This window comes from Triturus cristatus, chromosome 7, assembly GCF_964204655.1.
Source record: "Triturus cristatus chromosome 7, aTriCri1.1, whole genome shotgun sequence".
In the NCBI taxonomy this organism is placed as follows: Eukaryota; Metazoa; Chordata; class Amphibia; order Caudata; family Salamandridae; genus Triturus; species Triturus cristatus.
In genome coordinates, this window is record NC_140590.1 from 1,630,580,783 (window position 1) to 1,630,596,446 (window position 15,664).

General features: G+C 45.9%; 1 protein-coding gene across 2 annotated transcripts in view; it reads right to left on the bottom strand.

Annotated features, from left to right (window-relative positions):
• SAMD10 (sterile alpha motif domain containing 10) overlaps window positions 1–15,664 on the bottom strand; it is a 141,407-nt gene that overhangs the window by 72,958 nt on the left and 52,785 nt on the right. For both annotated transcript variants that reach the window (XM_085619661.1, XM_085619663.1), the window contains exon 2: window positions 6,218–6,396. In XM_085619661.1, the coding sequence (XP_085475787.1) occupies window positions 6,218–6,396 (179 nt within the window). The remainder of the gene's footprint in view (window positions 1–6,217; window positions 6,397–15,664) is intronic.

Sequence of the window (15,664 nt, forward strand, 5' to 3'; positions counted from 1 at the left end):
GTTTTTCGCACAAGTGCAAAGTTTCTGCAATAAGGCCCGTAAAGTCATGTGCAACTGTGCGTTCCCACCCTACGCCCTGACTTACACTACTCTGCGAGTGCCACAGCGCACATGCTTGGGATCTTGCACTGAAGGGATCCCCTACAGCATACTGAACAGCACCTTGGCACATTCAGCAGGATCATGACTGGACCAGGAACTACAGCTCTGGGCTACGTCTTTAGGTCGAGCCTAGGCAGCAGGCATGCGCTGTCTGCAAGACCTGTTGTTATCTCCTCTGTCGGCTTTTGGCATGCCCCTGAATTGCCATTTGTCCGTTGTTGTGCCATTTAGAAATACAGGGTTTTTATTGGTACATTGGGTCTGATTCTCCCGCCTTTGCATGCTTGGGTCAGGCCCAGGCGATTTCACTCATTGTTTGCTTGCGTTGGCTATCGCAATACGTCCGCGGTTCCTCCTGGTCATCCTGATCTGCCTTTTTATTTTGTAGGGTATCAACATCGTTTTAGGCTTTCAGGACGTTTTACGGAGCAATGCTCTGTTGGGCACCTGCAAAGTGGCAATTTCTGTCCGGTAGCTGTTGAGTTATGCCAATAGCTGTAACTAAAAAAAAGTGAGACCTATTGCATTTCTAATGCTTGTTATATCAGTCAGAGACATCACAGAGATAATGCAGAGCACAGCATTCTCCTGCCAGAATTGTTTTTATTGTACAAAACTAATATTGCACAGCTCGCTTTTTACAACATATTTACAAAAAAGTCACAGGGTTTTACAGGCACTTCAGAAGAGTAACTACTTATGAAATACTCAATTACTTTAGGGTCTGGCACAGGGCTCAAGATCATTATTTCTCAGCAGCAGAAATCATGCAGGATCCTGGAATAAACCTCTTGCCGCTCCCTGATGACTGCATCCGGGACAGAACGCATTTCACAGCCAGATAAGTAATAAAAGCAACCCTCTGTCCCCAGCATGCCAGGGATTTTTCCTTGTGACTCATACAGCCACTTTGGCCCTGGGCAGGACGTTTGCAAATTAAGCATTAACTTTGGCACATATAGCAAGTTGGCCTATCCAAGTGGCACTCTATCATATATTGAAAATCAGCCTTCTCCTCGGTACACCCCTGGCTCTCACCTGCCATATACATTGTAAGACACTTTTCACTGATACTATGAGGTCCAGTCTGAAACAGTATGACACTTAACGATTTGCCCTTAGACACATGTACCTAACATATGAGATGGGGGCTCCTGCTCCCCTATGTAAGTTCCACCAACCCTGACCTCTCGCTGCACGTTTACATTTCTCATATGGAGTCTGTTACCAAAACAAATGCAAAAAGAATAATTAATGGATGGACTGCTGAACAATGTGGAGCATTCACCCTCAGTACAGGCAGTTTGGGCTGGACTGTTCCCATGAGGAGCATGCTCAAGACTGATTTGCAAATGTCTGGGTTCAAACTGAGGCGGCATGTTGAGCAAAAGAACGATGGGTTGGGACGCTACCCAGAGCGTTTGTCAGTAGTTGGACTTATTGCAAGCAGCCTCCCAACACCTTTTGTGTGTTCCATGTACTGCTCTAAGTGGCATGGGCATGCCCAGACAAGGGTTCCGTGCTCACTGTGTCACTGAAACCAAGCTGTACACGGCTGATAGTGTAGGGCAAAACCAGCCTGGGTTGCTTGTGTTCCGGTTCAGGGAGAACCTGGCCTGGCAGTTCGGACTGGACTGTACCCATAAGGAGTAGGATCAAGACTGATTTGCATATGAGTGGGTCCAAACTGAGGTGGCATGGTGAGCTAAAGAACGACTCTTGAGCCCTGGTGTTCGGCACTTTGAGGTATTACCCAGGGAGAAACTATATTTCTGATCCACTACTCGAGGCCTACAATGTGCCTTGGCTTGCAAGTTTGAAGCATCCAAATGGAGGATAAAATCTCCCTTGCATGGTGGTGGGATGACTGCCACTACACATACTACAGCCAGATTGCTAACTTATCAATTTCTGCTGTCCACTGTGCCCTGCAATTCTCTCTGCAACAAACAACAAAGTGATGGAAGGAATGCTTGAATCTCAGCCACAGGTGACCACTCCGTGTGGCATTCCAGACCACCGTTTTATACCCACTCTGCCACTCTAGTCTGAGACTAGCCATATGCAAATCACTCTTGGTCCTTCTCCAATGGGAACAGTGGAGCCAAACTGCAGGGCAGATCCCCTCCAGTCAGGAACACAAGCAACCCCAGACTAGTATTGGCCAACTTTGGCCTCCTTAATGAGGTATAACTTGAATTTTGTGGTACAGTCAGCACGGAACACACGTCCGAGCATACCTGTCGCACCTAGGGCATCTATTACAACAAACTACAAAATGATGTGAGGAATGCTTGAATTAATCTCAACCACTGGTAATTTCTTGGGGACACCTTCAGGCCCATCATTGTTTGTTTTTGCCCACGATGCAACTCAAGACAAAGACCAGCCATGTGCTAATAAGTCTTGGTACAGCTAGAGTTGGAACAGTCCAGCCTCGACTGTCATGCCGTGTCCCAGCCAGTTGAAAATACAGGCACCCGGGACTGCGTTTGTGGAGTGCAGCTTGAGTCCAATGGCACAGTGATCACAGAACCCACTTATGGGCACCGTACTTAAGGTGTTCCTCATAGAAAAAACATACTATGATGGTAGAACGCCTGAACTAAAGCATTTCACCTTCCATTTTTATTTTTTTTACTAACCACAATCATGGCATGCAGGCAGTTGGAGGTCATCCAGTTATTAAGGCATTTGGGATTTCGTTCTTTTGTGAAAGGATTATCAGGTTAAGGTGGGTAGGAAGGCCAGTTGCCCATTACCCTGCAATGGATAGAAGCATGTGCAAGCGCACCATAGTGACTTACGCCACCAACTCTTAACTGGTGATAGTGGATGCTTTGGATGCTAACTCAGGTGTCGTTCCCGCCCAATAAGCTAAGTACTTATTGCTTTAAATGCACTACTAACTTGATACATATGGATCAGCTAGCAGGGGCGAGGGCTCCTCTGCTATGGCAGAGAAGCGTCGCCCCACTGCTGCTACCCAGCAGAGGCAACAGTAAAAAAAAAAATGATAACAATAAAGTTTTATTATCATTTTCTTTTTCACCGTTGCCTCTGCAAGGTAGCCGAGTCACAGGGCAGGGCTGGCCCAACCTGAGCTTCAGGTGGAAGAGTTGTGGGCACTACTAAGTGCGCATGACGGTTTGGCCACCCGTCTTAGGCCGGCCAAACCGACATGCGCACTTGGCATTTCTCCACCCGGCTGTGTTGCATAGCCAGGTGGAGAACAGTCCCAGGCACATTCTGGGCGGCAAACCAGGCCACTGAGACCAATCCCAGTGCTTCTCTCATGCTGGAAATAGAGAAGCGGTACAAAAGGGGGTGGTGATGGACGGAGCATCAGAACCAATCAAACACTCACACCCAGTCAACAGATCTGGGTTTATCCATCACCGTTCTTTAGCCCACTCTGCCACCCCAGTTCAGACATGGCCATATGCAAATCAGTCTGACCCTGTGCATCATGGGAACAGTCCAGCCCGAACTGCCAAGCCATGCCTTCCCTGGACCGGAAACAAGCTTCCTAGGACCGGTTTCTGGCATTTCAGCCGTCTTCAGCCAGGCTTGCTTGAATCCAGTGGCAAAGTGAGCAAGGGACTCACATCTGAGCATACCCTGCCAACTTATGGCGAACAAAGCGGTACAAAAGGGGGTGGTGATGGACGGAGCATCAGAATCAATCAAACACTCACACCCAGTCTACAGATCTGGGTTTATCCATCACCGTTCTTTAGCCCACTCTGCCACCCCAGTTCAGACATGGCCATATGCAAATCAGTCTGACCCTGTGCATCATGGGAACAGTCCAGCCCGAACTGCCAAGCCATGCCTTCCCTGGACCGGAAACAAGCTTCCTAGGACCGGTTTCTGGCATTTCAGCCGTCTTCAGCCAGGCTTGCTTGAATCCAGTGGCAAAGTGAGCAAGGGACTCACGTCTGAGCATACCCTGCCAACTTATGGCGAACAAAGCGGTACAAAAGTGGGTGGTGATGGACGGAGCATCAGAACCAATCAAACACTCACACCCAGTCAACAGATCTGGGTTTATCCATCACCGTTCTTTAGCCCACTCTGCCACCCCAGTTCAGACATGGCCATATGCAAATCAGTCTGACCCTGTGCCTCATGGGAACAGTCCAGCCCGAACTGCCAAGCCATGCCTTCCCTGGACCGGAAACAAGCTTCTTAGGACCGGTTTCTGGCATTTCAGCCGTCTTCAGCCAGGCTTGCTTGAATCCAGTGGCAAAGTGACCCTTTTGTACCGCTTTGTTCGCCATAAGTTGGCAGGGTATGCTCAGACGTGAGTCCCTTGCTCACTTTGCCACTGGATTCAAGCAAGCCTGGCTGAAGACGGCTGAAATGCCAGAAACCGGTCCTAGGATGCTTGTTTCCGGTCCAGGGAAGGCATGGCTTGGCAGTTCGGGCTGGACTGTTCCCATGAGGCACAGGGTCAGACTGAGTTGCATATGGCCATGTCTGAACTGGGGTGGCAGAGTGGGCTAAAGAACGGTGATGGATCAAACCCAGATCTGTTGACTGGGTGTGAGTGTTTGATTGATTCTGATGCTCCGTCCATCACCGCCCCCTTTTGTACCGGGTAATAGAGAAGAGCTGGGATTGGCATCTGGGAGCCTGCACAGTGTGCACCAGTCGAGGATACGGAGAGGAGCAAGATGGAGCAGACGCAGTGTCAGGTGAGTTGTAATTTATTTATTTTTAAATGTTTTTCTTTGTTTTTGTATTTATGTATTCCAACCCCCTGTTGCCACAAAACCACATCGCATCAGTAGCAGCTGCCACTGGCGGCTAGTTCTTCTCTCTTACCGGTTTCTGCCTTTGCTTACATTCACAACAGCCTAGGGGCCTGGTGAGTCTGTGGGAAAATGGGTGGCACTGGTAAGCATGCAAGAAGATCTCCTGATTCCTTTTCTGCAAGTGGCACAAACTGGCATGGAATATAGGCATGCAGGTAAGTGCGGGGGGAGCCCACAATCTTCTGAGTTGCTGATGTCGCTTGTCCCTGTCATTCTTTTTCACTTTTATGCTTCTCATCTGTTACTGCCAATTTGTCATCTAGTATTCAAAGCTTTTTGACATTGGGATTGGTTAGAGGAATATTTTCAGAGCTTCTAAAAGCACAGTGTAGCAGATGATTTCTTTTAAAATATTTACTCGCTGCACAGATCATTCCAGGCTTCCGTGTACAAGACCGCGGACCGCTACGCCTCAGCGGCACATAGTGCTAAAGCACTTAGAGTAAGCGTGGAGGGACTGCAGTAAGCTTTTTATTGTCTTGTGTGTGTCTTCTAATATACGTCCCCTGTGACTCTCATTTATCATCAATTCTGAGCTATATTTTATTTAAAGGGGCATTTTTAAACTCCATATTAAAAAAAGCATTTTCTGAATTTCCGCGAGTGTCGTGTAGTGTACAATGCCTTGTAATGATGGGATCTACTGTTGAGCACTTTCAAATCATTATATTACTGTATCTTCTATTGAAAGCTTGTTCTTCGTCTTCCTGGCCTTGGTGGACGCCCAACCGTATTCAATCAAGCAGAATGTGCTCTTCTGTTGAGTAAACGAAGTTACTGTGCACTTCGGTTGTAACCAAGACAGGTCTCGTGGATTCCCAACCTTCCCGCCAATGGCAGGCTCATTGGCCATGGCCAGGGCAAGGGCGTAGCTTGGTCTGTAAGAATGTGGGGGGGTGAGCTTCAGATTCTCCAACAGTCACGCTGGCATATAATGTTAAAATACTTTATGCGACTAGCAGGGCACATGAGAGGGTTTTAAGGGCAGTGGAAAGGGAGAGGAATGCGGATTGGTAGGGGTACTAAGTGAGGTAAAACACAATATTTTGTAAATAACTTCATTTCTGAAGACTTTCACAACCGAGAGAACCAGTGTGTGCGTTTTTCTCTTTGTATGTAAAAATGTCTTGTGAAATCTGACAGACACCTCCGCATACACGACTGAAAGCAACTGTACCCAACTATTTACTAGAAAATGCATTTATTAGGGCGGGGGGAACACCCCGAACACCCCGTGCCCTGGATCTACGCCCCTGGGCCAGGATCATGGAAAGGCAACTCATAGTTAGACTGACCTGTGGCGCCTCGGTCCCCGGCTGCTGCAGGAGTTTGACGGTCCGGCCGCCTGCCGTCCTTTGACCTCGGCCATCGTGCCAGGTGAGGCAGCTCCCCGCGTCTCTTCGAAGGCGGCAGTTCAGGTTCTCGGCTGACACTGTGTGTTCCAGAAGGTTCCGGCAGAAACTAATGTGAGCAACTGAGGAAGAAAAGGAAAGGAGACCTCCATTATTTTCTGCAACTAATCACAGCCCTTTCTATACAGGTAGTCCTTATCAGGGGCTCTGCTTAGTCGGGGAGATAAAGGGGTGCGAGATTGAGATTTCCCAATAAACTCTTTAGCATACCCTACTAAAAAGATGGTACATTGAGCAAAGGAATTGCTGGGTGAAGCCTAATTATGAGGGAAGGTGGTTTTCTAAAAGACAGAGTTCTGAGGGGAGGTCTGAGATGCCAGGGGAGGGTGGATATTATTCTGAAAGGAAACCAACATTCTGAAAGCCTCAGACCTGTTGAATCCTTGAAGAATTTGTTGTATAAAAGTAGCCTGAGGAAAGCTGTCAATAAATAAATAGATTATTGTTGAGTACATGACATACATACTGTGTGACCTGCACGTTAACAGCTCCACTCTCCTTGAGGTAGCTCAGGAAGTAAAGTGCGTGCTGCAAAGTTTTTTGTATAATCTGTAGGTCGCAGAAGGATAGCTTGAATAATAAATGACACTATACAATATCTTGAAACACACCCTTATTTGTAGATGAATGTGCACTTGTGTGATGTAACTGGTGTTCATGTAATGCAGTCCAAAACCCTTGGGTCCAGTTTCTGGTCATAAACTGCTTCCTCCGGCCCACAACCATCAGGGGCATAGCTTGGTCAGTAAGATTGAGGGGGGGGGGGTGAGTTTCAGATTTTCCAACAATCAGACTGCATATCATTTTTCAATACATTATACGACAAGCAGGGTGCATGAGAGGGGCCTGATGCGAAGGGAAAAGGAAGAAGAATACACATTGGTAGGAGTACTAGAGAGAAAACACCAGGGCTCGAGTCGGGGTACCACGCGGGTGGACGGCGTCCCCCCACTTATTTTAGGGGGTGGACGCCGTCCCCCCTGCCCAAAAGATGGAGCCGGTACCCGAGTCTGCACCTGCAGCGTATGATAGCCTTTCAAATGCACCCGAGGCTCAGACTAATCTCCCCTGCCACCTCGTGCCCTCCCCTTGCCAGCCTTTCTCAGAGCACAGACGGGGCGCCAAGGCTTCAAGGAGTTGCGCAGTCAACACGCCGAGCATGTCACTCCCAGGGACCCCGTCAGATGCCCGTAGTGCCTACGGCCCGAGTCTGTAATAACCGTGTAATCTGAGGAATGGGTTCTGTGTATTAGTGTGTTCTTGTGTTTTGAGTGACTGCCACTTATTGAAGTATTATACCTCTACTTGTATCTTGTATGTATTCACCACATTTCAGACGGAGGCCGGCAAATTTCGTGACGTCACTTCTTGTCGTGACATCACTTCCGGTGACACCACCTAACTTGGAGCGTCCCCCCACTTCTTTTTTTAGGACTTGTGCCCTGGAAAACACAATCTTTGTTTTTAAATAACCGAAAATTTGAGGACTTTCAAAACAGAGGGGAGAGTGTGTGTGCGTTTTGTCTGTGTCCATGTAAAAATTAATTATGAAATCCGACTGACATCTCACCTTACCCGACTGAAAGCACCTGCCCTCAACTGTTTATCAGAAAATACATTTATTAGGGGGGTGTAACACCCCAAACACCCCCCCTTGAAGCTACGCCAGCCATGGCCTGTGCCAGGTGGGGGGGATTTCGACGTTCGATGACGAGGGAAAATGAATTTAATTTTCTCTCTTCATCGTCTGTCGAAATCCACCCCTCCCGTGCATCGCCCCCCCCCCCCCCCGCCCACCCCACCACTCTTACCTGCACAGGCCACGGCTGAGCCATGCCCCTGACAACCTTCCGTGATGGAGTGACTAATAAGACCCAAAAGAAAAAGCAAAGGGCTCTTTGCCAGTCTGGATAGGACTCCCTCATATGCAGGCACAGAGAATCTACCCCACCTTATCTGCACAGTTTCCAGCCTCCATGATTATGGAATGAAGGTGTGGCGTGCTCTGCTTATAACCCTTGGCCACAATGTCCCCCCCACAGGGAAGGATAGTGAACATGCCCCAGATAAATGGGCAGGTGCGTACCTTCCATTGCGGCAGCAGGTGCAGTGGTATCAGAGCCCTGCAGGAGTCCACTGAACACTGATTATTGCTGTATCTAATAAACAATTCAATCAAAAGCCAGGGGGCCCATTTCCTTCCTGCCCTAAGGCCAGGGCCACAGGAATTATGAGGTAGTGGAGGGGCAAATTATGCTGCAGGTTGAGTAAATTATGCTGCAATAAAAGGGACATTATGCAGCATTATGCAGCACATTTTGTGATAGTATTACTTTATTATTTTGTCAATTTTAACCGTGTTAACACTGTCTGTGGATTAGTTGCACCTCTTTAGCACCATTTTAACACCCAAATATTGCAATAAGGAACCGAAAAGTGACCAGTACAACTTTGCAAAGGGCCTTCCACTGCACTGCAACACGTGTTGCTGCGTTTTTAGTAACTTTTGTACCGTTTGAGCTAGAAACATAAAACATGTTTTGTTAAAATCTGCAGATTATGCAGCAGATGGTGGATTATGTGGCAAATGCGGCAAATCTATAATTATGCGAAAATCGCCATCTGCAAAATCACATGATTCCAGTGGCCCTGTCTAAGGCGCACTGGCTAGTTTCATGTGAATGAGGGGAAGAAGGTCATAATCCCTTACTAATCATGTAATAAGCATAGATCCTTCTTGTACTGGTTCTGGCCCAGAAACGGGGGGAGGGGCCCCTATCCCCCTAATTTAACGTAGAACTTTGAAGGTGTATCTGGGCAAGATTTTAAGTCTTAGATTCTTAAGGAAGAAATTTCCAAATCAATGCAGATAGATCCGATGATGTTTAGTTATATATTCGTACTTTATTTGTCAAGTATGAATAAAGAAAAGAGAAAGGCACAGCCAACATGTGTTTCGCCCCCTAACAGGCCATCAGGCCTGGGGCTTCCTCAGGGCTGTACATAGGCAATGTAACAACATAAGTTTAAGGAGAATTCGGTCAGTGATGAGCACATATCACAAAAAGTTGTAGAAGGTAAGTATAGAGGGTTTAGTAAGAGGGAGAGAGAAGGAGGAGAGAAGGGGAAGGACAGAGTTGAGGGACGAGAAGTGGGAAAGGTATATTTACAAGAGGTTAATGTAAAAGGAACGGGAAGTATATGGGTGAGGGATTAAGGAGAAATAGGGTGTGAGTGAGAAGGAATATTGTGAAAGCGGGAGTTAAAATATATTTAAGTAACATGTAAGTGACGGGGGGAGTGCACCGGGTATTAGTCATGAGGAGGTATAGTTATTTTTTAGTGTAGTTCGTAATTGTATCGTAACAAAAAATTAAGTGCAAGTTCATGTAATGCAAAGTTATTGTTGCGGAAAAGTCAGAGTGCGTGGTGTGTTAGTCAGAAGTAACGATAGTTAATAGAAGATAGATTTAAAGAGAGAGACAAAATAAAGAGAGAGTTGGCATTACACATATACATGTAAATCATTACAATTGTTGTACACACAAAATATCCAGGATGGTCATTTTAAAACATATTGATACCAGAAAGAGAAGAAAAAACACACAGGTTTGTGTAAATTGTCATTGAGGCCCAACATAATGAGAGCGCACGTATGAGAGACAGGTTGAAATCAATTCAAAGTTTGCATGGTACATTTGTCAAATATCATAATCAATGAGAAACGAAAGTAGAAATCAAATTAAAGGCAAGCGGTCATTGGGGAGAGAGAGATAGTGTTGCATAAAGTATCAATACAAGATCAGTCAAAAAACGCGCGTATGCAGAACGAGTCGTAACGGATTAGAGAAGATTTCATGGTAATCGTGCAATCAACAAGGCGCAGGTATTTTAGAGAGTACAGTCATGAATGGGATAAAAGTTGCCATATTAAGTCCAAGCGTTATAATTAGGATTTTTAGAAAAGAAGAGTAACATAAGGTAATCAAATAAAATAAAGCGAACGTATATTTACAGTATAATTGTGATTTACGGCATCAGGGGCAGCAGGGTCAAGGTATATGATGAAAGAAAAGATATCAGAGTTAGTATCTCTTGCTGTAAATTCGGTGGCGAGCGCGGAAAAAGGGGGTGTGGTGAAGTAATCAAGAAAGGCAGTAAAACGGTGATTTAATTAAAACGAGAGATGGCGCGTTACATTGAGGCAAGTTCGGGCGGTAGGGGTTAAAGGATTGCAGTAACATGCACTAGAGGATAGAATGATTGTGAATGAATATCAAGGACTGCAAATTTGGTAGAGGCGGTCAAAAAGGAAAAAATCTGTGTGGCTTTTGCAGTAGTGCTATACTGGGTTGTGAGAGGTGCTCATAGCCGCTCGACAAACAGAAACTAGTGAAGCTAGACGTAGAAGCCAAACTATCAAAAAATACAGACGTAGTCGGAGTATGTTAAGCTAGAAGTGCACTCCGGTAAAGAGGTGAGCAGTGTCGTCGGAAGTTCAAGGTGTGATCAAAGGATCACTTACCGGGTTATCTCGTACTGGGGTTTCAAATAGAGAGAAAAGGGGCTAGTAGACCCGGGATTCTAGAGGGAAGAAGAACAAAGAAAAGGCTAAAGTAACATGTGAGCTAAAGTCTGCTGGGGCACTACGGTAGTAGTGGTAGTATAGCTTACCTCAGGTCTCGGCTAATGCCAGATTCGGTGGGTTTCTTCGGCTTAATGCGATAAGTGAAACCAAAAGAAACAGTCTTCCTTAAAGAGGTCGCGTGTTAGTACTTCCGGGTGGTAACCCGGAAAGGACGAGGTTCATGCGCAGGCGCCATTTTGGAACGGGGTGATATTTAATGGAAACAAACGAGGTGGTTTAAGAAGATAGCGCCATGTTTAGACGGGGAGAAATCAGTGGGAAGACCGGGCGGGAGGGTATGGGTGTATTGGTCGAATTGAGGGATAAAAGTAAATAAAGTATGTCATGAGAGTATTAAGTAGGAAATTGCGAATGAGTAGCATTTCAGGACATATTAAAGGTAGGACTAACAATAATATTTAGTAATGATGACATAAAAAACAATTGAATACAATGAAGCAATTCAGAGTATAAAGGAGGAATGATATGTGATCCGGAAAGGTCCATGGCCACAACAAAGGCCGTCCAAAGGTCGCAGTCTGAGTAGTCCTAGGGATCAATGAGACGCTAAGAAATGTAAGGTATTTAAATGATACAGGAGGAAGGTAAGGTGATGGTGTAGTCTGGCTGGGAAGACGGGCTGTACAGTATGGAGGAGCAGAGTACCTTTAGAAACCTTAGTCATCTCCTAGCCATACATGCATTTCCGCATCTTTGTTAAGTCCCAGATTGGTTGTATTGTAAATCATGATCAATTCACTTTCGCGTCTCCGTAGTCTAAGTTCACGGTTTCCCCCTCTCTTGGTTTGGTGTACAATCTCCAGACCGAAGAAGCGGAAGTCCTTTTTGTGATGATGTTTTTCCTCAAAGTGTTCAGTTGGTGGGTGACCAGAAATGTGTTTATGGATGTTACAATAGTGTTCCTGAATCCGGATTTGTAGTGGTCGAATCGTGCTACCTATGTACGGAAGGTTGCAGGGGCAAATTATCACATAGATGCAGAATTTGCTATTGCAGTCAATCCATTCTTTTATGACAAATTCTCTCCCCTGCGTTATAGGTATTCTTGTCATTTTATTACAGCTCAGTTTACAGATGCTGCAGTTTTTGCATGTGTGGTATCCTGGAGGTCTGTCTAGGAATGTAGTGACTGTATTCCGTTTGTCTTCAAATTCAGACTTACATAGGATATCCTTCAGGTTTGGTGCACGTCTGAATGTGATTTCTGGGTATGTTTTTAGATCTTGAGTCAGATTAGGTGTTTGTTGTAGTAAGTGCCAATGTTTTTTAAGGATTTGTCTTATTTGGTGATGACCAATGTTGTAATCGGTTATAAAGCGTATTGCTGAATCATTCTTTTTTTCTTCTTTGTTTTGTAGGAACATCTGCTTTTGTTCCATTTTGGCTACTGTGGTCATTGTATTTTTTAGCGTTGATTGTTCATATCCTCGTTGTGTGAGTCTTGATACAATTTCTTCTCCTTTTGTTTTGAAAACCTCGTCTTCACTGCAGTTTCTGCGTGTCCTTAACAATTCCCCTTTTGGAATGTTCTTGATGTTATGTCGTGGGTGGAAGCTGTCAGTGCGTAGGATGGAGTTGGCTGCTGTTTCTTTCCGATATAATTTACTTTGTAGGGTGTTGTCTTTAACATAGAGTGTTACGTCAAGGAAGTTGATCTCTTTTTTGGAGAAGGTATGGGTTGTTTTTATTCCCCATGGGTTTTTGTCTAGTTGTTCCAAGAATCTTTTTAGTAATGTCTCATCTCCTTGCCAGATGCACAGGATATCGTCAATATATCGCCGCCATAGTATAATATGGGCGGTGAAATTGGCAAATTCTGGATCCCACAGCCAGAATTTGTCTACATGGCTCATGAAGATGCAGGCGTACGGCGGTTGATTAGTTGCACCTCTTTAGCACCATTTTAACACCCAAATATTGCAATAAGGAACCGAAAAGTGACCAGTACAACTTTGCAAAGGGCCTTCCACTGCACTGTAACACGTGTTGCTGCGTTTTTAGTAACTTTTGTACCGTTTGAGCTAGAAACATAAAACATTTTTTGTTAAAATCTGCAGATTATGCAGCAGATGGTGGATTATGTGGCAAATGCGGCAAATCTATAATTATGCGAAAATCACCATCCGCAAAATCACATGATTCCAGTGGCCCTGTCTAAGGCGCACTGGCTACACTTTTATAAACGGTCAACCATCACTATGGAAGCTAGACATGAAGGCTGATGGGATAGGGCGACTAGGCATCCCGGATTTGTGGGTGGTGGCACTGGAGAAAGAGGAGAACGGAAGAAAGGTGAAACATGACGTGAAGCACTCGAGGCCAGGGCAGAGAGAGTTGAGGAAGAAGCGTCCAGAACAGCCCATCTCGGACCCTCGTTCTGAGAGGAGCTGCATTTCCCAGCAGGCCGCGCGGCCCAGCCTGCGCCATTGAAGCCCTTTCAGCCGTCAGGGCTTTGTAAACCTCGCCGTCGAGACTTAGCCAGCAGCACCCTGCCGCTGCAAGACAAATACCTGAGAGCAGCAATTACCGAGACCCCAGGCGCCCGCTCAACGCTCCCCGGCAGCTCCAGCATCCCCGGGCGCGGGTCCTGTAATCCCCCCCCTCCCCGCATTGTGCTCCAGCCCTCTGGGCGCGTATTGAGATGCAGAGGGCAGGCCCCGCGCGCCAACGCTCAATGGCTTTCGAGGAACGCACCTGTGCGCTTGTGTTTGGTTCTCAAGCGGTCATCTGCCGCCTGGCAGCATTTCAACATTGGACACAATACCAGCAGTGGCAATACCAAACAAACGCGTTCCACGCCGTAGCTCCAGTCCCAGCCGACCATTACACATTATTTTGACTCCAACTGCTGGCGTAAATAATGCAACCATCTGTCTAATGGGACTGTCCTCGTGTTTTTTACATAACTTGAATGACACAGACTCGACAACATAAAATTACTTGGAATACTTTGTTTCATGGGTTAAGGATATTTGGTTTGTTTCATCAACAGGCTAATTTTTTCTGGGAAGTTTTATACAGCGCAAACTCGACCGAAGGTATCAGAGCGCTTTACAAGAGCTCCAGTTGCGTTGCAGACGGACACGTTAATTTTTATTAGGCGGGGGGGGATTAAGTTATTTGCCCAGAATCACAGGATGTTGAGAGTCCCTGCTGAGACTCGAACCTGGTTCCCTAGCTTTGAGGTCAATCTCTCTCTCTGGCCCATAGGCCACATATTAGCATATTAGAAGACCAATGAGAACATGGTACTAGGTGCTATTTACAAATCTGAAACCCTGAGCCGCTAATTGGCATTGGAGGAAGCACTTCAGAGGGGGTTGATCCAGGTAACGTGGCTTACTTCCTCCTGTGAGTCCCTCCCCTCAGATGGTGTTGGCCAACAGTAAAGGTTTGTAGTTCTTGGGGGTTTCTTGACCTATTTTCTAAACAGACACCATTTTAGGCGTAGCCACTAATCTTGCTTGCATTTTATATTTTTCGTCAGCTTCTTCTCATAGTTGGACTTATGAAGTGCTGATGCGTCGTCACTGCAAAAATAATGGATTATTGAAAAGTGTTCTCTTGGTAGCCATTGACGTCAAGTGTTTGGACATCTGTTGTACTGATCTGGTGGAAGGTGCAGTGAGTGTCAGCTGAATTGTGGACGTGGCTATGTAGTGTGTAAGGATTCTTTCGGTTGTAGTTGCAATTTTATATAATCAGTAGGACCGGCCCTTGGTTTTCCAGTTGGATATCCAAAGATTAGAGTAAAAAAAAACCACATTTAGCAACTTAATCGAGCGTAAACCATGTGAAACTTGTCATTTGGAATTTCAATCAAAGTTGAATCGAAATCAAAGGAGGAAACTGCTGCGCTCTAGATCCGCCATGGCCCAGGCCATAGGGAAGACATCCACATGCTCGGACCTCTCGCTCTTGGTTCCGTTTATTTCACATCCAGTTGGTTAATGTTGCCCTACAACCAATAACTGCAAAAACACCTCCCTTCAGGAACACCTTGAGCTTCACCAACAAACCCAGATGTGACTGGAATTGTTAAATACCACAAACTGAATCGCAGAGGCGAGTGCATTGTGATTGCCGTAGGTCAACATTAGGACATCCTGCTGTCACATACAAGACAACACCCCAACCCTTGTGATATGTTACTGGTATCTGTATAGTAGGTCTGCAGCTTTTGTGGTCTCTTTGCACTTGTGGGCTGCACAGGTCTGCTTTGCTGCATGGGCTGTCTAGAATGTGCATATATGCACGATTGGGTTACGCGGTGATGCATTGCCGCATAAGTTTAAGAGGGTCGTAGACAAAGGGGGCATATGATGCTAGCTAACAAGTGCAAGACTTGTTCTTCCTAGTGGGTTTGCAGGCGGTCATGCTGCTGTAGGTAGGGTAAGGCGACGAAAGGGCAGAAACAAGCACGGGGAAGTAAGGTATATACGCATGGTGGTGAAAGCAGCATGTTTCAGGAGGGATTGTCTTTTTTTTAAAGTCCTTTTTATTGGTATTTTATACATATTCCGAAGTTATAGCATAAGCTGATAAATGACAAGGGATATAACATTTGTTAGTGGGTTTTTTTTGCACGGTGAACATAATGAAATATAAATGGAGGAGGGACAGTTATCCCACTGTACAGGCCAAATAAATGACATATTAAACTAGCTTGCTTTAACTGGCAC